Source organism: Jaculus jaculus, chromosome 1 (genome assembly GCF_020740685.1).
Source record: "Jaculus jaculus isolate mJacJac1 chromosome 1, mJacJac1.mat.Y.cur, whole genome shotgun sequence".
NCBI classification, from domain to species: Eukaryota; Metazoa; Chordata; class Mammalia; order Rodentia; family Dipodidae; genus Jaculus; species Jaculus jaculus.
The window spans coordinates 41158679-41183671 of NC_059102.1; the positions used below are offsets into that span (position 1 = coordinate 41158679).

The 24993-nt window shown below is 45.6% G+C and overlaps 1 protein-coding gene across 2 annotated transcripts in view; it reads right to left on the reverse strand.

Annotated features, from left to right (window-relative positions):
- Nucleotides 1–15192: 15192 nt before the first annotated feature.
- The window catches only part of Hells (helicase, lymphoid specific), a 61143-nt gene continuing 51342 nt past the window's right edge, over nt 15193–24993 (reverse strand). For both annotated transcript variants that reach the window (XM_045141840.1, XM_045141839.1), the window contains 5 exons: nt 23551–23667; nt 22852–23011; nt 19535–19631; nt 19375–19451; nt 15193–15716 (listed from right to left, as the gene is read on the reverse strand). In XM_045141840.1, coding sequence (XP_044997775.1) covers nt 15622–15716; nt 19375–19451; nt 19535–19631; nt 22852–23011; nt 23551–23667 — 546 coding nt within the window. In that variant the 3' untranslated portion in view covers nt 15193–15621. The remainder of the gene's footprint in view (nt 15717–19374; nt 19452–19534; nt 19632–22851; nt 23012–23550; nt 23668–24993) is intronic.

A 24993-nucleotide genomic window follows, 5' to 3' on the forward strand; every position in this document is an offset into this window, starting at 1 on the left:
AAGAAAGAAAGAAAGAAAGAAAGAAAGAAAGAAAGAAAGGAAGGAAGGAAGGAAGGAAGGAAGGAAGGAAGGAAGGAAGGAAGGAAGGAAGGAAGGAAGGAAGGAAGGAAGGAAGGAAGGAAGGGAAAAAAGAAAGAAAGGGGGAGGTATTACCATGGGATATTTTTTATGATTATGGAAAATGTTAATAAAAATTGTGAAAATAAAAAATAACTCAAAAAAAAAAAGGAAGGAAGGAAGGAAAGAAGGACAGAAGAAAGAAAGAAAAGGTTTGTGGTGGTGCACACCTTTAATCTCAACACTTGAGAGGCAGAGGTAGGAGGATCATTGTTGGGCCTGGAGAGGCCCGGGCATGAGCCCTAGTGGAACTTCCTGTGCCTAGCTAAAGTTTGGTGATCTGCCTTGAACTCAGCAAGACGCCTAATGGCTTCTTGCCTGCTACTTCCAGGCAGGAGTTGGAATTATCATTTCAATAGTCACAATTTACTATTGGCCCTTACCTCTCCCCCCATCCTAGAATCCCTGCCTTCGTTCCCAACATTATATAGGCAACTGCTTGTAACAATAAAGCGAGTTCCTGCTTCGACAAGAGTCACGGCTTGGTGTGGTTGTTTTCTGGTGACTAGGAGAGGTTCTGAGTCATCCGACGCTCATCCTTCTCAACCCCTTGGAAGGAACCAGTGGGCCTGGTCCCTCCTCAGGACCCGCTGGGGAGGAGCCTGGCAGATCACCATGAATTCAAGGCAACCCTGAGACTACATAGTGAATTCCAAGTCAGTCTGGGCTAGAGGAAGATCCTAACTCAAAAAACAAAAACAAACAAACAAAAAAAAAAAAAACAGATAAATAAATATATAAGAAACATAGGAAGGGGTGGGGAAATGGCTTAGCAGTTAAGGTTCTTGCCTGCAGGGCCTAACAATCTGGGTTCAATTCTCCAGTACCCATGTAAAGTCAGATGCCCAAAATGGCACGTGTGTCTGGAGTTCTTTGTGGCTGGCTAGAGGCTCTGCCACATCCATTCTCTCTCTCCTTGGAAATAAATGACTAAAAATAAAAATAAAATAAAAAGAAACATTGGTATTTTGACTTATATTTTGAGTATCTGGAATGCAACAGGCGTTCTTTAGCCTTCAAGGCACAACTCTTAGGTAATAGTCAATATGTAATAAATGTGAACATAGAACCATTTATTGGCCAAGGCATCCTGTTAAGATAATTATGGGATTTGGCCATTCTTGTCACCCCTTCTGCTGTCCTTTCTTAAAGACATCCATTGAGAGGCTGGTCCTACTTCCAGCAGCCTAGGGAATTCCTTTCATGGAGATGTCAACCCAGATAAAGCCCCAGGGTCTGTGGCACACCCAGGAGAGATTCCAGGATGGGTTGGTATGAAGCAACTTGAGAATTTTATTAAATGACAGAAAAAGCCCCATCATACCTCAAAAGGGCCCCAGCTAAAAATAAGGAAAATTGGTGAAACAAGCAAGGTTGCTGTTGTCCTGAGGAACCGGATAACAGCACAAGGGGGAAGGAGACCAACACAGAGAAAAATCAACTCCTACCAAATCAGAGAGCCAGAGCCCCAGAGGCCCCCAAAACCTCATCACTGGAGCAGACCAAAAATGAACCCAACATGGCTCAGGGAAATTTTGCAGAAGAGGGGACGGAAAGAATGTCAGAGCCATATGTTGGGTCATGATATGTGGAGACATCTATCGCACCAATAACTGTGGGCTAACTCCACAACGCATGGTTCATTTACATCAACAAGGAGGGGCCAATGGGGAGGGGGTAGGTCACGGATGAGCCTAATAATGGTACCAAACTGCCTGTATTTGCAGAATAGAAAAGTAATTAAAAAATAAATTAAAAAAATTTAAAAAGACAGAAAAAGGGCCAGAGGCGGACCTGAGACACAACCCCTCACAGGAGTGACGGAGGCGGACCTGAGACACGGCCCCTCACGGGAGTGACGGAGGCGGACAGAGACACAGCCCCTCACGGGAGTGACGGAGGCGGACGGAGACACGACACAGGCCCTCACGGAGTGACGGAGGCGGACCTGAGACACGGCCCCTCACGGGAGTGACGGAGGCGGACGGAGACACGGCCCCTCACGAGAGTGACGGAGGCGGACCTGAGACATGGCCCCTCACGGAGTGACGGAGGCGGACGGAGACACGGCCCCTCACGGGAGTGACGGAGGCGGACCTGAGACACGGCCCCTCACGAGAGTGACGGAGGCGGACCTGAGACACGACCCCTCACGGAGTGACGGAGGCGGACGGAGACACGGCCCCTCACGGAGTGACGGAGGCGGACGGAGACACGGCCCCTCACGGAGTGACGGAGGCGGACGGAGACACGGCCCCTCACGGGAGTGACGGAGGCGGACCTGAGACACGGCCCCTCACGAGAGTGACGGAGGCGGACGGAGACACGGCCCCTCACGGGAGTGACGGAGGCGGACCTGAGACACGGCCCCTCACGGAGTGACGGAGGCGGACCTGAGACACGGCCCCTCACGGGAGTGACGGAGGCGGACCTGAGACACGGCCCCTCACGGAGTGACGGAGGCGGACGGAGACACGGCCCCTCACGGAGTGGCGGAGGCGGACCTGAGACACGGCCCCTCACGGAGTGACGGAGGCGGACCTGAGAAACGGCCCCTCACGGGAGTGACGGAGGCGGACGGAGACACGGCCCCTCACGGGAGTGACGGAGGCGGACCTGAGACACGGCCCCTCACGGGAGTGACGGAGGCGGACCTGAGACACGGCCCCTCACGGAGTGACGGAGGCGGACCTGAGACACGGCCCCTCACGGAGTGACGGAGGCGGACGGAGACACGGCCCCTCACGAGAGTGACGGAGGCGGACCTGAGACACGGCCCCTCACGGAGTGACGGAGGCGGACGGAGACACGGCCCCTCACGGGAGTGACGGAGGCGGACCTGAGACACGGCCCCTCACGAGAGTGACGGAGGCGGACCTGAGACACGGCCCCTCACGGGAGTGACGGAGGCGGACCTGAGACACGACACAGGCCCTCACGGAGTGACGGAGGCGGACCTGAGACACGGCCCCTCACGGGAGTGACGGAGGCGGACGGAGACACGGCCCCTCACGAGAGTGACGGAGGCGGACCTGAGACATGGCCCCTCACGGAGTGACGGAGGCGGACGGAGACACGGCCCCTCACGGGAGTGACGGAGGCGGACCTGAGACACGGCCCCTCACGAGAGTGACGGAGGCGGACCTGAGACACGACCCCTCACGGAGTGACGGAGGCGGACGGAGACACGGCCCCTCACGGAGTGACGGAGGCGGACGGAGACACGGCCCCTCACGGAGTGACGGAGGCGGACGGAGACACGGCCCCTCACGGGAGTGACGGAGGCGGACCTGAGACACGGCCCCTCACGAGAGTGACGGAGGCGGACGGAGACACGGCCCCTCACGGGAGTGACGGAGGCGGACCTGAGACACGGCCCCTCACGGAGTGACGGAGGCGGACGGAGACACGGCCCCTCACGGAGTGACGGAGGCGGACCTGAGACACGGCCCCTCACGGAGTGACGGAGGCGGACCTGAGACACGGCCCCTCACGGGAGTGACGGAGGCGGACCTGAGACACGGCCCCTCACGGAGTGACGGAGGCGGACGGAGACACGGCCCCTCACGGAGTGACGGAGGCGGACCTGAGACACGGCCCCTCACGGAGTGACGGAGGCGGACCTGAGAAACGGCCCCTCACGGGAGTGACGGAGGCGGACGGAGACACGGCCCCTCACGGGAGTGACGGAGGCGGACCTGAGACACGGCCCCTCACGGGAGTGACGGAGGCGGACCTGAGACACGGCCCCTCACGGAGTGACGGAGGCGGACCTGAGACACGGCCCCTCACGGAGTGACGGAGGCGGACGGAGACACGGCCCCTCACGGGAGTGACGGAGGCGGACCTGAGACACGGCCCCTCACGGAGTGACGGAGGCGGACGGAGACACGGCCCCTCACGGGAGTGACGGAGGCGGACCTGAGACACGGCCCCTCACGAGAGTGACGGAGGCGGACCTGAGACACGGCCCCTCACGGGAGTGACGGAGGCGGACCTGAGACACGGCCCCTCACGGAGTGACGGAGGCGGACCTGAGACACGGCCCCTCACGGGAGTGACGGAGGCGGACGGAGACACGGCCCCTCACGGAGTGACGGAGGCGGACCTGAGACACGGCCCCTCACGGGAGTGACGGAGGCGGACGGAGACACGGCCCCTCACGGAGTGACGGAGGCGGACCTGAGACACGGCCCCTCACGGGAGTGACGGAGGCGGACGGAGACACGGCCCCTCACGGAGTGACGGAGGCGGACGGAGACACGGCCCCTCACGGGAGTGACGGAGGCGGACGGAGACACGACACAGGCCCTCACGGGAGTGATGGAGGCGGACGGAGACATGGCCCCTCACGGAGTGACGGAGGCGGACGGAGACATGGCCCCTCACGGGAGTGACGGAGGCGGACCTGAGACACGGCCCCTCACGAAGTGACGGAGGCGGACGGAGACACGGCCCCTCACGGGAGTGACGGAGGCGGACGGAGACACGACACAGGCCCTCACGGGAGTGATGGAGGCGGACCTGAGACACGGCCCCTCACGGGAGTGACGGAGGCGGACCTGAGACACGACCCCTCACGGGAGTGACGGAGGCGGACCTGAGACACGGCCCCTCACGGGAGTGACGGAGGCGGACCTGAGACACGGCCCCTCACGGAGTGACGGAGGCGGACCTGAGACACGGCCCCTCACGGGAGTGACGGAGGCGGACCTGAGAAACGGCCCCTCACGGGAGTGACGGAGGCGGACGGAGACACGGCCCCTCACGGGAGTGACGGAGGCGGACCTGAGACACGGCCCCTCACGGGAGTGACGGAGGCGGACCTGAGACACGGCCCCTCACGGAGTGACGGAGGCGGACCTGAGACACGGCCCCTCACGGGAGTGACGGAGGCGGACGGAGACACGGCCCCTCAGGGAGTGACGGAGGCGGACCTGAGACACGGCCCCTCACGGGAGTGACGGAGGCGGACCTGAGACACGACACAGGCCCTCACGGAGTGACGGAGGCGGACCTGAGACACGGCCCCTCACGGAGTGACGGAGGCGGACCTGAGAAACGGCCCCTCACGGGAGTGACGGAGGCGGACGGAGACACGGCCCCTCACGGGAGTGACGGAGGCGGACCTGAGACACGGCCCCTCACGGGAGTGACGGAGGCGGACCTGAGACACGGCCCCTCACGGGAGTGACGGAGGCGGACGGAGACACGGCCCCTCACGGAGTGACGGAGGCGGACCTGAGACACGGCCCCTCACGGGAGTGACGGAGGCGGACCTGAGACACGGCCCCTCACGGGAGTGACGGAGGCGGACGGAGACACGGCCCCTCACGGGAGTGACGGAGGCGGACGGAGACACGACACAGGCCCTCACGGGAGTGATGGAGGCGGACGGAGACACGGCCCCTCACGGAGTGACGGAGGCGGACCTGAGACACGGCCCCTCACGGGAGTGACGGAGGCGGACGGAGACACGGCCCCTCACGGGAGTGACGGAGGCGGACGGAGACATGGCCCCTCACGGGAGTGACGGAGGCGGACCTGAGACACGGCCCCTCACGAAGTGACGGAGGCGGACGGAGACACGACACAGGCCCTCACGGGAGTGATGGAGGCGGACATGAGACACGGCCCCTCACGGAGTGACGGAGGCGGACGGAGACACGGCCCCTCACGGAGTGACGGAGGCAGACGGAGACACGGCCCCTCACGGGAGTGACGGAGGCGGATGGAGACACGGCCCCTCACGGGAGTGACGGAGGCGGACCTGAGACACTGCCCCTCACGCCCCTCACGGGAGTGACGGAGGCGGACGGAGACACGGCCCCTCACGGAGTGACGGAGGCGGACCTGAGACACGACCCCTCACGGGAGTGACGGAGGCGGACCTGAGACACGGCCCCTCACGGAGTGACGGAGGCGGACGGAGACACGGCCCCTCACGGAGTGACGGAGGCGGACGGAGACACGGCCCCTCACGGGAGTGACGGAGGCGGATGGAGACACGGCCCCTCACGGGAGTGACGGAGGCGGACGGAGACACGACCCCTCACGGGAGTGACGGAGACGGACGGAGACACGGCCCCTCACGGGAGTGACGGAGGCGGACCTGAGACACGGCCCCTCACGGGAGTGACGGAGACGGACGGAGACATGGCCCCTCACGGGAATGGCAGAGGCAGACTGAGACCCTGGTTCAAGGCTCGATTCCCCAGGACCCACATTAGCCATATGCACAAGGGGGCGCACACATCTGCAGTTCATTTGCAGTTGCTGGAGGCCCTGGCATGCCCATTCATTCTCAATCTGTCTCTCTCTGCCTTTTTCTCTCTCTGTCTGTTGCTCTCAAATAAATAAATGAAATGATTTTTTAAAAAATCTCCCTAAACTAGGAGACTTTCATGTAAGATTGCAGCATAGTAGCCATGCCAAAGCCGCCCAGGGAGAAAATAAGCAGAAAAACAGCAAAATATACTCTTGTACTGAAAAGTGAAGGTGTGTAAGGAATTATCAACCCCAGCAGAGAAGCAGGAGAAACCAAGATTTTCTCACAACCACAAAAGTGGGCAGAACCAGATCCCACAGTGGCGCCAGTCTGCATGGCTGCCAGACTCTGCCTGAGCCACAGAAGAAACCAGGTGAAGTGATTTTCCACTCATGGCAGCCTCCTTGCAATGGCAAGAAACTTGAAGGAGAAGACAGCAGGGACCAGCTGAGCAGCTCCTGAGGAAGACAATTGCAGGGACCAGATATACAGCTCTGGCACAACTTTAGGCACCCTCCACAGCTTCCTCTACCCCAAACACCAATGCCAATAACCACTAGAGACCTGGGGAAGGGAACTCAGCTACACAGCAAACAGCACAGGCGATAAGAGCAGCAGACCCACCGACCCAGCCAGCCTATCCAAGCCCACAGTGGAATAAAGAGGGATGCAAGCAGGTACACAGCATAGCTGAGACCAAAGCCATTCCAAAAGGTAACAGGGCCTGTTCGCACTGGGTAAATACTTGCCATAAAGCCTGGTATATAGGCCTGGATTGGAAGTGGTAATTGCACCTTTCATGTCAGGGTAGGTTATCTGTCAGATTTGATTGATGTTCAGCTTTGCTATTCCTAAATAAGTTGTATTTTGGAGTTGTCCTTTGTGCTTCCTGATTTATAGTGCCTTTGGGTTCTTCTTCTGCCATTCGTGGGGGCAGGGTCTCATTAGACCCCAGGCTAACCAGACACATTTTACAGACCAGAAATTTCAGCCTCCCATGACAGGATTAAGGGTGTGGGGCAACTTACACTTTAATGTTGTTAGATTGTCTGTTTGTTTTAATACCACTCTTACATAAATATTCCATGCTGGTTTTGATTGAATGTGTATATTTTTCAGATGAATTTTGGAACTTGCCTATATTTTGCTCCACCCAGATTACTAGAATACTTTAGTAGGCAAATCCAAAACCTAAAGTCACTTCTACTATTACTCTGGAAGTCATATAATTGTCACATCTAGGATCTTACCTACCCTGAAGATATATAATATCAGATTTACACATCTAAGAATACTGCAGATAAATAGAAAACCCAAATATAAAAAAAGACAATATAATTCCACCAAAAATTATAAATCCATCAGAAATTACCTCCAATGAGACTAATTTAGATGAAATACCTGACAAAGATTTCAAAAGAATGACATCTGTTATGGAGGAACCAACCACCCTCTAATTTGACTGGAGGCCCACTCGATGGGAGGGAATACATCCCTGATACTGAAAACCTACAACAGGGGTAGAAGTGTAACATCTGCTGCTACCTGGCTAAATGTATAGACTATGCTCATCAAGCTAACTGCCCAGTAAGCACTTCTCTTAATGTTCACACCCATATATTAATGCTACTCTCACTTTTGGTTAGAGAACCTTCTCTTTTCAGGTGTCAGTGACCCTGGGATAACTCAGAAGTCACCATGGTTGAGAAGAAGTGACAGGGGAGGCACTCAGCACATAAATATCTCTATCATTTCTTCTAAGGTTCAGGGTCCATTGTGGAAGAGGTGGTAAAAAGAATGTAAGAGCCAAAGGAAGGGTAGGACTCCTTACAACATGCTCCTCCAGACACAAAAATGGCCTGACTATCCATGACCTCACAGTGCCTTATAATACCTACACAAAACTATCATAATAGGAGGAAAAGATGATGACATCAAAATAAAAGAGAGACTGATTGAAAGGGGGAGAGGATATGATGGAGAGTGGAGCTTCAAAGGGGAAAGTGGGGGGAGGGAGGGAATTACCATGGGATAGTATTCACAATCATGCAAGTTGTCAATAATAATAATAATAATAAAGAATGGCTGGAGAGTCAGCTTAGTGGTTAAGGCACTTGCCTGTAAAGCCAAAGGTCTGTCTCTCTCTCTTTCTCTCTCTGCCTCTTTTTCTAATAAAAAAAATAAAATATATTTAAAAAAGAATGATTATACTATATTCAAAGAAATCAAAGACAACAAACTCATAAAGGAGAATACAGGAAACCAACTTAATGACATAAGGAGATAAATACAAGACATGAATAAGGAAATAGAAATACTGAAGAAAAATCAATCAGAAATATTAGAATTGAAAAACAGAATAAATCAAATTTAAAAAAACTCTGTAGAAAGTCTCACCAATAGAAAGGATAAAGGAGGAAAAAAAAATATCTAAACTAGAAGACTGGGTGGCAGATGTATTACAGTCCCACAAAGAGAAAGACAAGTAAGACAAAGGGAATTTCACTCTAAGGCATAGTAGGTGTTTTCAACAAAATCATGGAAGAAAATTTCCCCCAACTTGTAAAAGAGATGACAACACAGATACAGGTATCAATCAATATAACAATCAATCAATATAATAGCAGATTACTCAACAAAAAATTTATCTTCTAAGGATAACAAGTGTCAATCAGGATTATATTAACCAGCAAAGCTGTCTTTCCAAATTGATGGAGAAATAAGGATAATCCACAAAAAAACCCACAAAAATCGATAAATGTAATACACTACATAAATGGGCTAAAGGGGAAAAAAAAATCACATGATCACCTCAATATATGTAGAAAAGGCATTTGACAAAATCCAACATCCTTTCAATAGTTTAAGGTCCTATAAAAAGTAGAAATAGAGGGAAAATATCTCAATATAAAGGCTACTTATGACAAGTCTACAGCCAACAGTACTACATGGGAAAGAACCTGAAGCTTTTCCACTAAAATCAGGAACAAGAGAAGGCTGTCTACTGTCCCCACTTTTGTCTAATATAGTACTAGAAGTCTTAGCTAAATCAATAAGGCAAGAGACACATAAAAAAGATACAAATTGGGGCTGGAGAGATGGTTTAGCAGTTAGGCGCTTGCCTGTGAAGCCTAAGGACCCCAGTTCGAGGCTCGATTCCCCAGGACCCACGTTAGCCAGATGCACAAGGGGCGCACGCATCTGGAGTTCGTTTGCAGTGGCTGGAAGCCCTGACATGCCCATTCTCTCTCTCTCTCTCTGCCTGTCGCTCTCAAATAAATAAATAATAAACACAATTTTTTTTAATGGGAGAAAGGGGTTTATTTCAAGCGTACAGATCCAGGGGGAAGGGCCATCCACAGTGGAAGAGGTGGCTTCCACACATCTAACCAGAGAGAGAAACAACCAAACAGCCTGAAAACACCAAAAGCAGCAAGCACCAGCCGGCAGGACCCCAAGCTCAGACTGTACTGCTCACCTTTGGGCTGGATCCCAGGATCTGCCCTAGTGACATCTCCTCCAGCCAGGCAGCTGGATATCCAAGCAAGTTACAGGCTTTTCTTTAAAATATATACATATATATGTGTGTGTGTGTGTTTATTTATTTATTTATTTTGAGAGAGAGGAAGAAGCAGAGAGAGAGGGAGAGAGAATGGGTGCACCAGGGCCTCTAGCCACTGCAAATGAACTCCAGACGCATGCACCACCTTGTGCATCTGACTTTACATGGGTACTGGGGAATCACATGTGGGTCCTTAGCCTTTGCAGGCAAGTGCCTTAACTGTTAAGCAGCCATCTCCCCAGCCCCAAGTTACAACCTTTAATAAAACACCCAAGTCTGTGGGGGACATAAACTCGAACTACCACACTAAGCAGTCCTGAACACACATAGAATCCTGGTCCCTTCCTAGCCCTTGTCTCAGAACCCTGGAGATAAAGAAGCAGTCACCAAGCAGGTTGGCCTTAGCTTATATCCCCCATTGCCCTGTACTTTGCAGGATGCCTCCATCTGCTGGTCAGCTCAGCCGCTTCCCCTTATTTTATGGGGTTACAAAAAAATGTTTTAAGATACAAATTGGTAAGGAAGAGATCAACTTATTATTTGCACATAATATGATTCTATACACAAAGGACCCTAAAGACTCTAACAGCAAACTGTTAGAGCTGATAAACACATATAGCCTTGTAGCAGGATACAAAATAAACACACAGAAATCAGTAGCTTTCCTATATACTAACAGCAAACATGTTGAGGATGAAATCAGGGTATCACTCACATTTACAACTGCCCCAAAAGAAAAGAAAAGAAAGAAAGAAACAGAGAGAGAGAGAGAGAGAGAGAGAGAGAGAGAGAGAGAGAGAGAGGGAGAGAGAAACGATCATGAGCTAGTAGGCATGGTGGCACACACCTTTAATCCCAGCGCTTGGAAGGCAGAGGTAAAAGGATTACCATGAGTTCGAGCCCACCCTGAGATTACAGAGTGAATCCAGGTCAGCCTGAACTAGAGTGAGACCCTACCTCGAAAAAAGAAAAAGAAAAAAAAGTACCTTGAAATAAACCTAACCAAGAAAGTGAAGGACTTCTATAATGAAAACTTTAAAATGCTCAAGACAGAAACTGCAAAAGACACTAGGAAATGGAAAGACATCCCAAAGTCTTGGACTGGAAGAACCAATATTGCAAAATGTCAATCTTACCAAAAGCAATCTACACATTTAGAGCAATCCCATTAAAATTACAGTGGCAACCAGGAGTGGTGGTGCATGCCTTTAATCCTAGCGTTCTCTCAGCACTCAGAAGGCAGAGGTAAGAGGATCACCTTGAGTTCAAGGCCACTCTGAGGCTACAGAGTGAATTCCAGGTCAGCCTGGCCTAGAGTAAGACTCAGCCTCGAAATACCCAAAAAAAAAAAAAAAAAAAAAGCCAATGGCATCCTTCATGGAAATTAAAACAAACAAAAAAAATCCTAATATTTGGGCAGGAGAGATGGCTTAGCGGTGAAGCGCTTGCCTGTGTAAGCCTAAGGACACTGGTTCGAGGCTCAATTCCCCAGGACCCATGTTAACCAGATGCACAAGGGGGCCCACACATCTGGAGTTCGTTTGCAGTGGCTGGAAGCCCTGGTGAGCCCATTCTCTCTCTCTCTTTCTGTGTGTGTGTGTGTGTGTGTCTCTTTCTCCCTCGCTCTCTCTCCCCCTCTCTCATTCTGTTACTCTCAAATAAATAAATAAAAATGAACAAAAAATAATTTTTTAACCCTAAAATTCATTTGGAAGAACAACAACAACAAAAAAAAAACCTTCAAATAACCAAAGCAATTTTGAGCAACAAAAATAAGCCTGGTGGTATCACCATGTCTCATTTTAAGCTACATTACAAACCCACAGTAACCAAAAAAGCATATTACTGACACAAAAACAGACATGTAAAATAGAGGACCCAGATATAAATCTATGCAGCTACAGCCATCTTCTTTTCAACATAAATACTCACTGAAGAAAAGAGAGCCTCTTTAACAAATGATGCCAAGAAAACTGAATAGCTATATGTAAAAGGATAAAAATAGGTCTTTATCTCCACATATACAATCAAGTCCAAATGGATCAAAGACCTTAATATCAGATCTGAAACTGTTAAACTGCTAGAGGAAAAAGTAGGGGAAACCCTTCAACATATTGGCATAGGCAACAACTTTCTGAATATAACCCTCAGGAAATAAAACCACTAATCAACCACTGGGACCTCATGAAATTACAAAACTTGTGTACATCAAAGAACACTGTGAACAGAGCAAAGAGGCAGCCTACATAATGGGAGAAAATCTTTGCCAGATATACATCTGACAGAGGATTAATATCTGGGATATACAAAGAAGTAAAAAAAAACTAAGTAAGAAATTAACCCGATTTAAAAGTGGGCTATAAAAATAAATAAAAGCCAGGTATGGTGGCACACGCCTTTAATCCCAGCACGCAGAGGTAGGAGCATCACTATGAGTTCCACGCCACCCTGAGATCTGAGATTACATAGTGAATTCCAGGCCAGCCTGAGCTAGATAGAGTGACACCCTACCTTGAAAAGCAGAAAGCAAACAAACAAACAAAAAAACCTAAATAGAGAGTTCTCAAAAGGATTTCCCTTTTTCCCCAAACCAAAACAGCATTTGTTTTCATTGGTTTTCTTGATAACAGCCATTCTAACTGGGGTGGGATGAAATAGCAAAATAATTTCAACTTGTATTTCCCTGGTTTTTTTTTTTTTTTTTGGTCAAGGTACAGTCAGTCTCACTCTATTCCCAGCTGACCAGCATTCATTCTGTAGTCCCAGACTGGCCTTGCTTTACAGGTATCCTACCTCTGCTTCTGGAGTGCTGGAATTAAAGGGGTGCACCAACATGCCCAAAAGGATGTTGAAAAAAAGTTTTAAATCTATTGGCTATTTGTGTTTCTTCTTAGTAGTCATGCTGTAAAAGAGAAGAAATGAACCTTTTCTCTGGGCTCAGGCTATACAGACTGTAATGTTAACAGGGAACAAGAAAAACTGTTAAAGATTCACAAATTCACTGATGACAATTTTTTGTTTGTTTTTGTTTTTAGAGGTAGTTTCTCACTCTAGCCCAGGATGAGCTGGTAGTTTCAGGGTGGCCTTAAACTCACAGCGATCTTACCTCTGGCTTCATAAAGTCAAATGATCTATTAAAACAGCTTTTCAGAGCCTGAATAGATTGTTCAGTGGTTAAGCACTTGCCTGCAAAGCCTAATGGCCTAGGTTCGTCTACCCAGTACACACACAAAGCCATTTGCACAAAGCGGTACATGTATTTGGAATCCATTTGTAATGACTGACTGGAGGCCCTGGTGCATTCATTCTTTCTGCTTGCAAGTAAATGTTGAGGGGGAGAAAAAAAGCTTTTCAGCCTAAAGATATGCTCAGTGGTCAAGTGTTTGCTTGCAAAGCCGCCTTCTGCCCTGAACTCCATTCCCAATGCCCATGTAAACCCAGATGCATGAAGCGGCACGTGCTTCTGGAGTTGGTTTGTAGTAAGAGGCTCTGCCATGCCCATACTATCATATTTTCTCTCTCCATCCTCTTTCTTCTAGCCAAATTTTTAAAAATTTAAAATAGCTTTTCTTGGCACTGGAGAGAGGGTTCAGCAGGTAAAAGCCCTTGCTGTACAAGTATAAAGATTAGAGCTGGATCCAACACCCACACAAGTATCCTGGTATGGTTGTGCATGCCTGTAACCCCAGTGCTAAGAGGCAGACACCAGAGGATCACTGGAGTATGACACCCAGTCTGACCAAAGACCTGTGAGATCCAGGTTCAATGAGACACTGTCTGAAGGAACTAAGCTGTAAGAGTCTGGCCTCTGCACACGTGTGCATAGGGCACGTACATCTGTACACACACACCTTAAAAAAGAAAACCCATCAAACAGCCTTTTCCATTAGACATTAGACTTCTCTTCTATGTAGTATTGTAATTTTGGTGTTTTTTTTTTTTTTGAGGCAGGGTCTTGCTCTAGCCCAGACTAACCTGAAATTCACTATGTAGTCTCAGGGTGGCCTAAAACTCAGTGATCCTCCTTTCTCTGCTTCCAAGTATTGGGATTAAAGGTGTGCACCACCAACCCTGGCTGGTAATTTTTAACTTTATTTATTCATTTTGACTGAGAGAGAGACAGACAGAGAGGCAGATAGAATAGACATACCTAGGCATCTAGCCACTGAAAAGAACCCCAAATGCATAGGCCCCCTTGTACATGTGGCATACATGGGTACTGGAGAATCAAACATGGGCCTTTAGGCTTTGCAGGGAAACACTTTAACTGCTAAGCCATCCCTCCAGCCCATAGTACTATAATTTTTCATACAGGGCTTAAAATTCTTCCCTTTGGGGCTAGAGAGATGGCTTAGCAGTTAAACGCTTGCCTGTGAAGCCTAAAGACCCCAGTTCAAGGCTCGGTTCCCCAGGTCCCATGTTAGCCAGATGCACAAGGGGGCGCACGTGTCTGGAGTTCGTTTGCAGAGGCTGGAAGCCCTGGCGCGCCCATTCTCTCTCTCCCTTTATCTGTCCTTCTCTCTGTGTCTGTCGCTCTCAAATAAATAAATAAATAATAATAAAAATTTAAAAAACATTCTTCCCTTTGTAGCCTTTATGTTCTTCTATAGATTCTAAGTTATTTTCACACATGGCTCTGCTTTTCTTCTCTCTGGTTTTAATTACCCTTCTCTTAGGCAGAGACAGCTCCACTCTTATTTCTATTCTTGATCTGCACAGTATACTATCATTTCCAAATTTTGTGTGTGTGTTTGTCAAGACTCTTCTGGTTCTTCTTCTTCTTTTTTTGATGTAGGGTCTTACTCTGGCTCAGGCTGACCTGGAATTCACTATGTAGTCTCAGGGTGGCCTTGAACTCTCAGCAATCCTCCTACCTCTGCCTCCCGAGTGCTGGGATTGAAGGTGTGCGCCACCACGCTCGGCTCAAGACTCTGTTTTTTTCCAGAGCTTTTTTTTTTACTCAAACTATACATGGTATGCTGTTTTCCAGCACCAGTGAATGAAACCACTAATAATGTTGAATGGCAGTATCAGTTAAGCCTTTAGGCATTATTTTAGCTAAATTCAAGTTTCCTAGCAAAAATAATTTGATGACACTTGCTTTCAAAGCATGATGGTCTAGGTACCCATGTTGAAGCCAGATGCACAAAATGGTACATTTATCTAGTTTGTAGTAGCAGGAAGCCCTGACATACCAAAAAGCAGTAGGTTAAAAAAAAATGATGAGATCATATTATAATGAACATTTACTTGATAAATCATTTTATTGACTCTAAAATCAAAAAATTAACTTCAACATAAGAAAACACAAATTTCAATCTCCCCCAGTCAACAGCCTACTACAGAACTGTGCCAAAATCCATGAACTATATTACTCATGAGGGGTCAAGACATTTATATAACTTCCACAGGAAGATTGCATAAATCTGTAATGGTTAAGTACATATTTGACAATTCTCAAGAATACTACCAGTTCCAAAAAGTAAATATAAACCTAAACTTAATAGAATTTTGTTAATACAGCTCAGAAAATTATAATCTTAAGTGTACAATGATAGTAATTACATTATACAAATTGATGTAATTCAAAAGTAAAGTGGACAATCGACTTCAAAACCAGTAAATAAACTTCTAAACAGATGTAAACAAGAATTTTTAAAAATTTAGCTCCAACTTAAAATAAACATTCAGGACTGGAATCTTCAGTATTTTCTAGTATCTTGAATATGCCCATTTTCTCTTTAATTGGTCTTGAGGACTTCATTTGATCTAAGAAAAAAATAATAAAAACAGGTAACTTTTTTTTAATTTTTGAGGTGGGGTCTAATTGTAGCCCAGGCAACCTGGAACACACTCTGTAGTCTCAGGCTGGCCTCAAATTCACTGTGATCCTCCTTTCTCTGCTTCCCAAGTGTTGGGATTAAACACATGCACCAACATGTCTGGCAAAAACAGGCACTTAAAAAAATTTTTTTTATTTATTTGAGAAAGCAAGAGGGAAAAGAGAGAGGAAGAGAGGGAGGCAGAGGGTGGGGGGAGGGAGGGAGGGAGGGAGGGAGAGAGAGGAGGCATGCCAGGGCTAATAGCCACTGCAGGCAAACTCCAGATGCATGTGCCACCACCTTCTGCATCTGGCTTACATGGGTACTGGTAATTGAACCAAGGTCCTTTGGCTTTGCAGGCAAACACCTTAACTGCTAAGCCACCTCTATAGCTCCCCCCCACCTTTAAATTTATTTATTTGAGAGAATGAGACAGGGAAAGAGAAAGAATAGGCACTTTTTAAAAGGTATAGAAACCTGGAAAAAATTGTCAAAGAAATTTCTAATGTTGAAAAATGAGCCACATTTACAAAATACAAAAACCCACAAAAATGTGACATCCTTTCCCTTACCCATCTAATTGTAACAAAAGCAGTAAGATACATTCCTCTTACTATAACTACAATCAGCATGAAGGAAACAACACAAAGCATCAATATGCTAGTCAAGGGTTCTTCTGATACATTTAAGATAAACAGATCTGACACTGGACAGAACACTAAAAACTGAACTATGTTCTCAGGTCTTTTAAAAAGCCTAATCATGGGCAGGAGGGATGGCTTAGCAGTTAAAACATTTGCGTGCAAAGCCAAAGGACCCAGGTTCGATTCCCCAGGACCCACGTTAGCCAGATGCATAAGGATAACACACGCGTCTGAAGTTAGTTTGCAGCAGCTGGAGGACCTGGAGCATCCATTCTCTCTCTCTCTCCCCCTCCTTCTGTTAAATAAATATAAATAAGGTCCAATCATGGCAACCTTAAAAGCTGGGAAGATGAGCCAGGCATGGTTTTGCACCTTTAATCCCAGCATTTGGGAGGCAGAGGTAGGAAGATCACTGTGAGTTCGAGGCCAGCCTGAGATGACAAGAGTGAATTCCAGGTCAGTGTGGGCTAGAGAGAGATTCTACGGGGGGGCACAACCTAAAACTAAAAACAAAGCTGGAAAGATAAAAAGCTTAATTTTAACCACCTCAAATCAGTGCAAATATGCAATTATCTGTTTATGGTGTTCTGTGATTTTTTTTTTTCTTTCTTTAAACAAAATACTTTATCACTGTCACATAACCCCTAAAATTTTTTCTATGGTAAATTCTGCATTTTCTTTCAGAATTACATTCAGGCTAGATGTGGTGGTGCACATCTGTAGTCTTAGGTCTTGAAAGGCTAAACATAAGGATCACAAACTCAGTATCAACCCTGGCCACATAGAAGTTCAAGGCCAGCCAAAGATACAGGGACAATATCCTCATATAGGTCATACACCTATACTAGGGAGTTCCTGCAAGATCCTATTTTAAAACAGAAAAATTATCTTCTAATCTTAAAGCCTTAAATATATTTACTGTCTTTTTACTTTTCCTTTTCTCCAAGGTAGAGTCTCACTGTAGTCCAGGATGATCTGGAACTTGCTCTGTAGTCCCAGGCTGGCCTCGAAATCACAGTGATCCTTCTACCTCTGCCTCAAATGCCTAAAGTGTACTACCACACCCAGCTTCTCTTACTTTGTAAAAAATATATATATTTTATTTGGACCACTTGGGAACTTCCAGTTGTGCATGAGTTTTCCCTTGGCCATGCCTAAGCTGGCTGGGCCCCTCGCCCTTACTCTCCACATGGGTTCTTTTATCCCTTCCAGCTCCCCATATGGCAGGAGCTCCTTGAACTTTCTTCTCTTTTCTTTCCACGCTTTTTTCCCCAGGCTCTCCAAGTGAGATCTCTAGCCATGTGGGTGCCTTTCCTTGGCTCTGCACTTCCCTCAATAAATATAGTAATTACATTAATATTATGTAATTTTTTTTTACTTTCAAGAAAGGAGGGAGAACAGGGGAGGGTAAGAGTATGGGCACTCCAGCTGCATGCACCACTCTGAATCTGGCTTTACACGGGTACTGGGAAATTGAACCCAGATTGCAATGTTTTGCAGGGAAGCACCTTAAAAGATGAGCCATTCCTCCAGCCCTCCTTTTTACTTTTATACTTAGGTCTTGAACACATACTTAGGTATAGATTCCGTCAACGATTTTTCATTGAAGTTTGGTAGCTTTGTTTTGCTAGGTTTACCACACAGCACCACTGATCATGTGGTTATTCATTAGTCTTGATTATAACATTCTAGCAAGAATTAGATTGTCATGAGATTGTAAGGTAAGTGGTAGGCCAACCTGAACTACAGAGTAAGTTCATATCTCAAAACAACCAAAAAACAAAACAAAATTTTAGCCTCTCACAGTACTTTGAAAGGTTATATAAGGATTTAAAAATAGATGCCCCTATATAATTATAGTTGAATCCATGCATTTATTCAGTCTTTCTGTTAACATCTTTCCATATTTTATAATTGTCCATGAAGGCCTAAATGAAATTTATCTTAGGCTTTCAAAACTTTTGTAAAGCTGGGAATAGTGGTACATGCTTTAATCACAACACTCCACAGGCAGAGGTGGGATGATCACCACGACTTCCAGGCCAGCATGGAGCTTGAGTATCAGATCAGCCTGAACTATAGTGAGACCACACCCTACATAAAAAAATACAATTGTAGGGCCAGAGAGATTGCTTAGCAGTTAAAGCATTTGTCTGAGAAACCTAAGGACCCAGGTTTGATTGCCCGTAACCCATGTACGCCAGATGCACAGTGGCACACGTGGAGTTCACTTGCAGTGGCTAGAGGTCTTGGCATTCTCTCTCACTCTAATAAGTAAATAAAAATATTTAAAATAAAATTGTAGCTGTGAAAATGTTACTAAATAGTTTCTGTTAATCAACATACTATTAATTTTTAGACAATTTTCTTAAATTCTAATTTACAAGTTTCTAGATTCTCTTTAATTTCCTATTAATACAATCAGATATCAACAATTACTAGCAATTTTGATTTTTTCTTAATATTTTATCTTTATTTATTTGCTTATTTGAAAGAGAGAATGAGAGACAAGGGAGAGAACTGGCACACTAGAGCCAACAAACTAAATGTAAGTAAGTGGCTCTGTTTAAAAATCTATGCAGGTGTGAGCCGAGCATGGTGGCACACACCTTTAACCCAGCACTGGGGAGGAAGAGAGGTAAGAGAATCACTGTGAGTTCAAGGCCACCCTGAGACTACAGAGTGAATTCCAGGTCACCTTGAGCTACAACCCTATGTCTCAACCCTATGTTGAAAAACTAACTAAATAAAATATATGCAGTTCCTACTAAAGGAAAACTAAAACACTACTACGGGCAAATGTCATGTTTACAAATATGATTTTAAAATCCCAACAGACACAAAATAGTAACAAAGTAGTTTGTCAACTACTATGGTGGAACATACTATACAAGGGATCCATCACACCATTCTCTGTATATTTCAGTCTCCATAAAAAATAAGAGCATGGCAAATACTTACCAATGAGATCACTTCGATCCAACAACAACTCTAAATCTTTATCACTAATGACCTTCTCTTTTGACCCTTTAACTTCCCTATAAAAAAACCCAAAATGTTAAAGGTCATCTAAATAAAATATAGCTATACATTATATTTTTCTAAAATAGAGAAATTTTACCTTTCATAATCTCTAGATTTTAGTAATTCCATTAATTCTTTGGGATCCAAGACATTCTTAGATTGATTTAATCCAGATTGGCCACCCTTGAAATGATCTAAGAAGAAAAAATTCAGAATATTAAAATTCCTTTCATTTTTTTTAAATTTTAATTTATTTGTAAGCAGAGAGACTGAGACTGAGTGAATATGAGCATGCCAGGGCTTCTTGCTGCTATAAATGAATTCCAAAGGCATGCATCATTTAGAAATCTGGCTTTATATAGGTACCAGAGAGTTGAACCTGGGATGGCAGGCTTTGTTAGCCAACATCTGTGACATTACAAACCAGTGAGAAAGGCTTACAATTTTAGAGGTGGAATATAAAATGACATGGCCCTTTAGGCAACTTTTAGTATTTCCAGATTGGTAAACATATACTCTCCCTCAAATAAAGGGCAAGTAATTCTTTATGTCCTCAAACATCAATGAAAAGTCAGCTCATTAATAATAAACACAATCTGGAAACAATTACAATACCTATCAACAACAACAAGAACTGAACTACTGCAGAAAACAAAACTCTTCTAATTATAAACAGATGGTTTACAACATTTTAGATTTTACCAGACCTTCATGGAAAAACTAACACCAATGCTTCTTCAAGCTTTCCCATAAAGTAAGAAATCCTACCGAACTCCTTCTACAATGCCAGTATCACCCTGATACCAAAGACAGAACAAAAAAGAAAATTACAGACCAATGTCCCTCATGAACACAGATGCAAAACTTCCAACAAAATATTGGCAAACACAATACAAGAATGTACCAGATCATTTGCCCTGACCAAGCAGGAAGTGAAGGATCTCTACAATGAAAACTTTAAAACACTCAAGACAGAAATTGCAGAAGATACTAGGAAATGTAAAGACATTCCTTGTTCTTGAATTGAAAGAATGTGAAAATGGTAATCTTACCAAAAGCAATATATACATTTAATGCAATCCCCATCAAAATTCCAATGGCATTCTTCATGGATATTTTCAAAAATTCACTTGGAAGCACATAAAACCTCAAATATCTAAAACAGATTTGAGCAGCAAAAATAAGGCTGGTGGCATCACCATACCTGATTTTAACCTCTATTACAGACCCATAGTAACAAAAATAGCATGGTACTGGCACAAAAACAGACATGTAGATCAATAAAAGAGAATAGAGGGCCCAGATGTAAGTCCAGGTAGCTATAGCCACCAGATCCTTGACAAAAATGCCAAAAATACTCATTGGAGAAAAGACAGCCTCTTCAGTAAATGGTGCTGGGAAAACTGGATATGTATCTGTAGAAGGATGAAAACAGATCCCTATCTCCATGCACTCAAATGGATCAAAGACCTTAATATCAGACCTGACACTGCCAGAGGAAAAAGTAGGGGAACCCTTCAACATATTGGTATTTGCAAAGACCTTCTGTATAGTTATCAGTTTATGTGGGCCAGGGGCAGAATGTGGTGGTGTGATTCAGGTGTCCCCCATAAACTTAGGTGCTCTGAATGCTAAGCTCTCAGTTGATAGAGATTTGGGAATTAACACTCCCGGAGGCAGTGTATTTTTGGGAGCAGGCTTATGGATGTTATAGCCTGTTTTCCCTTTTCAGTGTTTGGCACACTCTCCTGTTACTATGGACCATCTATTGTTGACCAGGAGACAATGTCCACCCACTGCTCATGCCGTTATTTCCCCCTTCCTTCATGAAGCTTCCTCTCAAGTCTGAAAGCCAAAATAAACCTTTTTTTTCCCACCACAAGTTGCTCTTGGTTGGATGACTTCTGCAGCAATGCAAACATGACTCCAGAAGCCATAGATTATTACTATTAAATTTTCAGTGCCTGTTGAGTTGTTGGCCCTGATGCCCCCAAAACATTACAAGCCACTGCCAAGTCTCTTGGATCCTACCAAGAATAGATAGATGGTAAGATCCTATTGCTGTAAAGTCCAAATATTTGGGTTGCAAGATCACTGAGAAATCCTGCTGGAGCTGAGCTGAACATCACCTCCATGTAGACAAGCTGACAGAAAGCTGGAAAAAGCTATGCTGCATGCAGTTCAATGGCAGAGAGAGAAACCACTAGTGGAGATACTCAATAGGGGGCACTGCAAGCCTTAAATTTGGCCAGCCAGGCCAAATGAGCCAATAGGTGCAATAGTGGCATGTCCATTATGGGGGAAACCAACCACTCTAATTGGACTGGAGGCCTGCTCCATGGGAGGGAATATATGTCTGATACTGAAAACCTGTGACAGGAATAGTCATTAGCACTAGAGGTATAACATCTGCTGGTCTGGCTAAATGCATATATTTAAAAACATTTTTTTTTATTTATTAGGGGGGCAGACATGTGAACCCCCTTTTGCATCTGGCTTATGTAGGTCCTGGGGAATCAAACCTGGGTCTTTTAGCTTTGTAGGAAAATGCCTTAACCACTAAGCAATCTTGCCAGCCCTTAATGCATATATTACACTCACCAAACTGCCTGGTAAACACTTCTCTTAACATTCATACCCATATATTAATGCTACTCTTTTAGTTAGATAGATAAGTTTCTCTTTTCAGGTGGCAGCGACCTTGGGATGACTCAGAAGGTACCTTGGAGCTGAGAAGTGACAGAGGAGTGCTCAGCACTGAAAACACCTCTATCACAAATCTCAAGACTCAGCGTCCATTGTGGAAGAGGTAGTAGAAAGAATTTAAGAGCCAAAGGAAGGGTAGGACTCCTTACAAAGTGTTCCTCAAGACACAAAATGGCCTGGATATCCATAACCTTGCAGTGCCTGACACTACCTACACAAGACCCTCATAATAGGAGGAAAAGATGAAGACATCAAAATAAAAGAGAGACTGAGAAGGGGAAGGGGCATGATGGAACATGGAATTGCAAAGGGGAAAGTGGGGGTGAAGCAAGAAATTACCATGGGTTGTCTATAATTATGGAGGTTGTCAATAAACAAAAAAAATTTTTAAATCATGTCATATACAACTACATGAATTTCTTTTATAATGTAACATTAACAGTAATACATCACACATATATTGGGCAATTGAAGCAAAGTTTCATATAAGAATAGCTTACTTAGCTAGGTGTGGTGGTGCATGCCTTTAATCCCAGTATTTGGAAGGTAGAGTAGGGGGATTGTTGAGAGTTCAAGACCACCCTGAGACTACACAGTAATTTCCAGGTCTGAATGGGCTAGAGTCTATCTGGAAAACAACAAAGGAAGGAGAGAAGGAGAGGGAAGGAAGGAAGGAAGGAAAGCAGGCAAGCAGACAGGCTGGCTTACTTTTATGGATGATCAACTTCTCCAGTTTCCTTTTTGCAGCTGCTCTTTCCACAATTTTCTGATCAATAGTATTTGCTGTGACAAGGCGGTACACAACAACTGGCTTTGTCTGACCAATTCTATGACATCTGTCCTGAGCCTGAAGATCAGACTGGGGATTCTTAAAGTAAAAAGAAAAATAAATTTAATGACACTAGGTTCAAATTAACTTAAACTCAAGATATATGAATAAAATCAATATACATGATCCAAAGAGGAACTTCATCAAAGCCTTTTCTGAATTTAGACTTCTAGGGTAATTTTTATAATTACCATTCATGAACCCTTGACAATCCTCCTCCTACCTCTGCCTGCTAATTCCTGAGATTAAAGGCGTTTTCTACCACACCCAGTGACATTAAGTTTTTAGATGGAGAAAACTTGATCTAAATGATTACTAGCTGACATACAACATACACTTTTCAAAACAGGTAAGCGAAGGCCAGGCGTGGTAGTACACACTTTTAACCCCACAATATGGGGAGGCAGAGGTAGAAGGATCTCTCAGTTGGAGGCCAGCCTGAGACTACACAGTGAATTCTATCTAGATCAGCCTGAATTGGAGGGGTGGCAAACCCAGGTAAATGAAACTTCAAATGTTTAATGCAGTATTTAACTTTCAGAAAATAAAATCGGCATAGTGCTCTATTCCTGACTTACCCAGTCACTGTCATAAATAATAACTGTATCTGCTGCAGTCAAATTAATGCCCAGACCACCAGCTCGCGTACTCACTAGGAAAAGAAAAACATCTGGATCCGTGTTGAAATTGTATATCTAAAAGTAAAAGAAATGCAAAAATAAAAAATTTAAACATAACAAATCTAAGTAAAACTGTTAAAAGGGTTCTCTAAGAAAAGCCTGGTATGGTGGCTCCTGCCTTTAATGACAGCACTCCAAAGGCTGAGAGAGGAGGATCGCTGTAAGTTCTAGATCAGCCTAGTGCCACAGTGAATTCTGTGTCAATCTGGGCTGGAATGAGACCCTTGGGGGAAGAGTACTTTTCTCTAAAAAAGGCCAAAACAATCTTTGAGATCTATGAAAACAATCACATTACATTACCTAATAGAAATATAGCCAAGATTGGTGGTGCACTCGAGAGGTAGAATTAAGAGGATCTCTATGAGTCCAAGGCCAGCCTGGGCTAGAGAGAGACTGTACTACAGGGAGAAAGGGGAGGCCAACAGAGCTAGAGGTAGTGGATACTGACCATAATCCCCAAGTTCAATGAATTTTAGGCAAATCTGGGCTAGAGTTACGAGTCAGCTTGGGCTACAGTGAGACACTGCCTCAAAGAAACTTAAAAAAAGGCTAGAGAGATGACTTTGCCTGAGAAGCCTAAGAAGCCAAGATCGATGTCCCAGTACACATGTAAGCCAGATGCACAAGGTGGCACATGCATCTAGAGTTCATTTGCATGGCTGGCGTGGCCACCCCGCCCAACTCCATCTGTCTCTCTCAAATAAGTAAATTAATAAAATTTACAAATAAAAAAACTGCCCATGACACTGCTAACAACAACAAAAAACTTCCACTGCTGGGCATGGTGTTATGCCTTTAATCCCAACACTCGAGAGGCAGAGGTAGGATCACCATGACTCTGAGGCCACCCTGAGACTACACAGTGAATTCCAGGTTAGCTTGGACTATAGTGAAAAAAACCACTTCCACCAAAACAGTAAGAATGGACACAGGAATGGACTAATGTACAACAGATATGATAAAAAGGTACAATCAAATGCTGACAGAACATAACATATATAATAACAGTAGACAATTTAAAAACTGCTTTCAACTTTACTACATTCATAAAAATTCATGGCTTAGTGGTTAAGGCGCTTGCCTGCAAAGCCAAAGAACCTTGGATTTTGCAGTATCCATGTTGGCTAGATGCACAAAGGGGCGCATGCGTCTGGAATTCGTTTGCAATGGCTGAAAGTCCTGGCATGCCCATTATCTCTCTCTCTCTCTCTCTCTCTCTCTCTCTCTCTCTCTCCCCTCCCCATTCCTTCCCTCCCCCCTCTTTCCTTCTCTCAAAATAAATAAAAATAAAATATTTTTTAAAAATTCACTAAATTTTTGGGATAAAAAGTTAAACAATGG